At 33.3% G+C, this 6,196-nt stretch overlaps 1 protein-coding gene across 1 annotated transcript; it reads left to right on the top strand.

Annotated features, from left to right (window-relative positions):
* The first annotated feature begins 650 nt into the window (after positions 1-650).
* LOC120304376 lies at positions 651-5,802 on the top strand. The gene is made up of 4 exons (XM_039334864.1): positions 651-811; positions 2,880-3,023; positions 3,965-4,465; positions 4,949-5,802. Exons 2-4 carry the CDS (start codon positions 2,889-2,891, stop codon positions 5,207-5,209), a joined length of 897 nt encoding a protein of 298 aa, XP_039190798.1. The 5' UTR covers positions 651-811; positions 2,880-2,888; the 3' UTR covers positions 5,210-5,802.
* Positions 5,803-6,196: the final 394 nt, after the last annotated feature.

Raw genomic sequence — 6,196 nt, 5'->3', positions numbered from 1 at the left:
ATAAAATTTAGGTAGAACAGAGGACCTATAGTCCAAGTGATACTGAACTACGATACCCAGCATTCCTCTAACATGTTAACCATATTTGAACTTGCTAGTTCAGCAACATCTGGGTTTGCTACATTAAAAATCAGCTTTCGATTAATTCTGAATAATTGGACAAATATATTTTGGACAAATACATTTAGTTGCCTTCAGCAAGAAGGGCAGCATACAAGTTTGATACATAAATATTTGTGCATTACTTTTATAAGAATACTGCACCTAAATCTGAACATAAGATGAAAGAAAATAATAGCTTTAAAAAATTTTAATCTCTTAATTTGAAATACAGGGTAGAAAGAAATTTAAAATCTCAACTCTTGAACAATATGGTAAGAAATAATGGTTCCAGAAGAAGAATATAACATTGGAGAGTTCCTGTTATAAAAATGCTCCTGTACATAAAAGCTGAAAGGAAATAAAACCAATCAATTCCATCAACATTATTTCAACTTATTGACACCAGTCACTTTAGAACTCTCTTGGAATCTTATTTATGACCTCACACAAGAGTACAAACTGTTCCTTTGATGTCACAGCTGTATCTTTCCATTATTCTCAGGTTGTGGTTTAAACAGAAGGTAAGCATGAAAAGAGACTACCTACTTATCTCTAAAGCATATGATTTATGGACAAAATTTTGAGGCAGATAATTAAGGTTTCTCTAAAGAAATGAAATGAAGATATGTGATTAGATTCTTACCACACTTCCCAACCCCTTGAGCTGAGATACTTTTTTAATGTCTTCATCTCATGATAAACTTTAAAGGTGTGAGTTTGTACTGCATACTAAAATCTTTACAGGATTAATTGAAACAGTCTTCAATGAAATACTGCTCCAAAAATTATAATTGGTAGGGAAAATAAAGAGTTATTTAGGAACAGGTATAGGTAAAAATTTTCAAATCAAATCCTATTTGAGAAAAAAAAAGTTCTTTCAGTGCTCCTCTAAAATACAGTGATATATTCCAATTATTGTTATAGCCGAAAGAAGATCAGATTCATTTTGTTACCACTTAGAAAATAATATAGAAACTTAGTAAATGATTTAAAAATGCATTGAGGCTGTGCACGTTTCTTAGCGTTCAGATTATTTAAGCACTCTCGTATGCAAACATAATAACTACCATAGAAACACTGAGCCCATTAAACACTTATTGAAATATCTGCTAGGTTAAATCAATGGGAATATTTGAAAAGTGGTAAACTGTGACTTGCTTTCGTTGCAAATACACTTTTGACGTGGATAGGAAGGCACTAAAGAATCTAATTTCCCTGCATGCCTTCAGAATATTGAAATCTTTGTAAGGCAGGGAAAAATTATAAACTGGATTAAACAAATGAAGTATCCTGGAAAAAGTTATGGAATTATGGAATAATGTTTAAACGCATGGGCAAAACTATTTTAAATAAATGAGCAATACATAATACAGTACCATAAATAGATTTATGCACACTTGGTGGAAAAATGGAAATCTATAATATCCTATTTGGACTGCTTTGCATTCAGAAACCACCATTTCCATGGATGGTTGAACTGAGCCCTGGAAAGAGCAACAACAAATGGAAACATGAAATTAATTTAGAGTTAACAATAGCTATATATTTTTCTGCTTTGCAAGTAATGATTGAGAATTGAATCCAGAAACATTCCTTGGTTGAAGTAGCAGGATGTAATTTCATGAAACACACACTTACTTTTTAGTTGCTAACAAGCCTTCTGGTTTGACCATATTGTTCTCCTTCTCTATTGAGAGAGAAGTGAGGGAGTCCTTCTGTTGAATCTTTATATCACTTAATATCTCTTGCTTATATGAGGTTCACACTTAACTGGGAGCAGAGTCCATCAATAGAATATTATCACTTACGACCTTCTCAACCAGATGGCTTAAAAAGTGACATTTTTAAATTTATCCCCATGGAGCAATTGTATTCTTTTCTAAAATAATGTTGCTTTCTTCTTGCTTTTTAATGTTGTGAAGCCAGTTAGGATCATGTTGCAGTTTGGTGGCTTAGAAATTCGATAAATAAATTCAGCACTAGGGATTTCCAAATTCTGAAAACCTTTTGGGATTTCCAAAATAATTGTTAGTTAAACAGATTTGGTTGTAAGAAAGACTTATGGCTACAGGATCAACTCTTCTCCCAGATCTCTACTAAGCACTCAGTACAAGCGTTAATTTTGTGCAATTGATATAAATTCACAATGAGATAATCCACTTTCCAATCCCATGTAGAATAGCAGACACAATCCTTTCTACACTCCTATTCAGTTGGGATGAATATGCAAAGATGTTAAATATCCTGGAGGCTCCAATATGGAAGTCCTTTGAAGTTCGACAATACAAGTAGCCCTCAACTTACAACAATTCATTTAGTGACTGTTCAAAGTTACAACAGCTCTGAAAAAAGTGACTTATGACTATTTTTCACATTTATGACCTTTGTATTATCCCCATGATCAGGTGATCATAATTTAGATACTTGGCAACTGACTCATACTTATGACCTTTGCTTTGTTCCAAGGTCACGTGATCACCTTTTGCAACCTTTTGACAAGCAAAATCAAGGGGAAACCAAATTCACTTAACAACCTTGTTACTAACTTATCAACTGTGGTGATTCACTTAATAGCTGTGAATCACAAGAAAAGTTGTAAAATGGGGCAAAAGTCGCTTAACAAATGTCTCACTTAACAGCAGAAATTTTGGGCTCAATTGTGGTCATACGTTGAGGACCCACCTGCACATTGTTATATACAATGTCTGGGCTTTTAAAGCTGCACTGATTTATAAATAAATTATCATATTATTTTGATATTTTTGTCCATCTTAAAGCTGGTCAGGATGAAAAAGGAGAATAATGTAGAAGCTAATGTGATAATCCATGAAAAGGCCTATAGCAAAAAAATGAGGTTCAAATTAATGAAGAGGCAAACAAAAAATGGAATTTCTCCATGGCAGAAAACTGAGAATAAAAAGGTATGAGATATGTTCTCTGATTCGTATTAGAACTAGAAGGTCTTTATTTTTTAAAATTTCTCTACCATCATTTTAAATATTTGTTTGTTAGAATTATATCCTGCTTTTCCTTCAGGAATGTAAGGTAGCATATTTAGTATTCCCTTCTCTCAAGTTTTCCCACAACTAATCACACTGTGAGTTAGGCTGGGTTGAAAGAGAGTGACTGCTGCAAAGGCACTTTCTGATCTCCTGTGGCTGAGAATAACCTGGGGTCTCCCTGGGTCCAATTTAATACCTTCTTCATTTTTATTCTGACTATTGCTTTCTTGCACAAAAATTGGTACATCCTATTTATTGAATTATCTTACTGACACTTATCAACAGACAAAAGATGATAGCCTCTTTCAGAATGAATGGGAATTGTTATATGTCCTTCTACTTTAATTTTCCAGTGTACTTTTTCCAGTGTTATCTCTCTTTCTCTCTGTCTCCCTTTCTCCAACATTATGAACATAGATGATATTTGGACGATATCCTAAATAAAGGACTGAGGAGAAAGATAAAAAAGATTCCAATTTCTTTTATAAACTCCATTAGAATTAAATAGATCATATTTTGATATCGTTCAATTTCCAATCAATAGAATATCTAGAATTCCACTGAAGAGGAAGAACTGCACCAGTAGTATATTGCAAATAAAGCATTGTATATTCTGTGATTCCTAATAAAAGCTGAAGGAAAGTTGGCTCTTTAATCAACTAATTTTGGAGCCTTCATCCGTGCCAGGAAACCAAGTCAGTTTCTGCATTTATAAGAAAGCACTCACCATTAAACCAAACTTCCTCTGGCTTCTAAAGGGGAAAATGATACCTAAACTCATTTTCCATCCCATTGAACATCCTTCACACTTTGAAATAATGCGTTACAGAATTTTGTCTTCATTTGTCAATATCTTCTAGAATGGTGTCCACATTCTTCAGGAAAGAAATGAAAGCACTCCAACGTTAATCCATCCCGCAACTTCAAAACCCCTACCCCTATCAGCTGAAGATGGTACTGAGGATTTCAATATTGAGTTGACAAACTTTAATGATCTGGTGGTCAGGTGCAACTCAATAACCTGTTCTGAATACATGCCTTATTATAGAACTGATACCATTCTTGTGGAAAATTTTCCCTGCATAAATTCAGAAGCAAACCAGAAGAGCCCAGAGGGAGAAAACAGAGTTCAAAGCAATTGCTGTGTTTTTAAGTTAAAACACAAAGAAGAGTCTTCAAATGAAAGAGAACTCGACACTGAATATTTCCCATATTATAGAACATATGAAGAATATTTGAGCAGCTCAAATCCCTCTGTAGAAATTAAAAGTAGAGAGAAGAATGAAGAGGCTGACACTAACAATGATGAAAAAATAAGGAGTGAAGCTGTCTCTAATGCTGAGACCGAATATGCTAATACAGTAAGTTGCATGAGAATGGCAAAACTTATTTATATTTGATCCAGTGGTGTAACTTTCCCAATATGATGATCTTCAGATGTGTTGCATCTAAAACTTCTGGAATTTCCAGCCAGCAAAACTGCAAAATTGTATTACAACTCCTTTTTTCAAAGAAAAAGTAAAAATTACCAATATGAAAAGTGTACTTTCTAATTCACTTGGAGAATTGGAATTAAGGCATTTAATTATTTTTACAGATAATTCTTTATTTTCAAATTTGGTAGTTATTACATTTTAATAATTTTCATAACTATCACAAATTCTTTCAATCAATTTAAAAATTAAGCAGTCTTCTTCCAACATGGGTTTGATACTTATAGTTTGGTAATTCTTTCTATAGGTTTTTGAAAGACTGTCACATTTTAATTTTAAAACACAAATTAGGAACTAATTTTTAGTTGACATAGAACCCATTTTGACAATTTGTCCATCTTTTGTTTTTAGGACTTTCAGGAAAACAGTATAACAAATGAAGATACTGGCCAATGCCTTGAGAATTTTGATTTCACTGAAACTCTTTTATCCACTAATTCCACAATAGATTATGGTGATTCTGAGAACTTTCTCTTGGAAGAAATATTAATCCGGAATCAATTACCCTCTTCTTCCAATGGCTATTTTCCATACTATCGGACATATGGAAAATTAATTGTTACTCCAGAAGACTCAATTAACTTCAGTCATAGTGACAATATACTGGGATAATTTGGGATGAAAAGGAAAGATATTAGAGAGGGAAGCAAATTCCAGCAACAGCTGTCCAGTGTGTTGAATCCAATGAGACAGAAGTCACAGGCATTGTTTTAAAGATGTTTGCCTTATTATAGGCCTAATTAGAATTAATATTTAAATCTTCATATGTGAAATTATAGAATTTCAGGGGATGTTATTTTAAATAACTTAGAGAGACATCACATGAGTTTTATCTTGAATGATCTTGAACTCGAAATGGAAGATCTTTTGCAGAACAGAGTAGAATGGACAACAGTGAAAATGAAAAAAAATGCACTTTCTTTATCAGAGACTATAGAAGGCAAAATATCAGTTAACAAAGGAGAGAAGTTTGTTGTCCTGATTGGGCGTGTTCTCAGATAAGGATGGTTTTGCTTTTCTAATTGTTTAAAATAATATGAGACTGAGCTACTCCCTTTCCTCTATATACATTCCATCTATGGAAAGGAAAGATACTGTAAAATTTTAATAATAATAATAATAGAGTTCAAATGTAAAAGATGGAAACTGAGATACTGTAGATGAAAACTAATGTGCAATACATAATTCAGCAGCAACTGATTTTATTTTTGTATCATAATCTACATTATTTAATCTCATATATTATCAATTCCAGCAGAAATGGTCCCTCAGACCCTATCCTCTGTAAGCGCCCTTCCACCAAATAAAATGGAAACCAAAAAGAATTTTCTGTACATCAGCTACTTATTTTTGCTGATAAAAAGTCTCTGCTTCCAGAGATTTTGAAGATTTGTTCTATATATTTTAGCTTTGGCTATCATAAAGGGAATTAACTTTTGGGAAGAGGGATCTGGTTTAGCCCCTGACACTCAACCAGAGGCTTGTCTCCCAATTTTGCTTTTCCATCAACTGTTAGTACTGGAATAAGTGTATCCACCATATCCTTTAGGGTATGTATTTAAACTTGGGCTTCCTACATTTCTGCCAACCAGCCAGAAT

This window comes from Crotalus tigris, unplaced genomic scaffold (genome assembly GCF_016545835.1).
Source record: "Crotalus tigris isolate CLP2741 ecotype Arizona unplaced genomic scaffold, ASM1654583v1 scf7180000017638.2057652, whole genome shotgun sequence".
NCBI lineage: Eukaryota > Metazoa > Chordata > Lepidosauria > Squamata > Viperidae > Crotalus > Crotalus tigris.
Note: the sequence above shows the minus strand (reverse complement) of the source record. Positions and strands in the feature narration are given on the sequence as shown.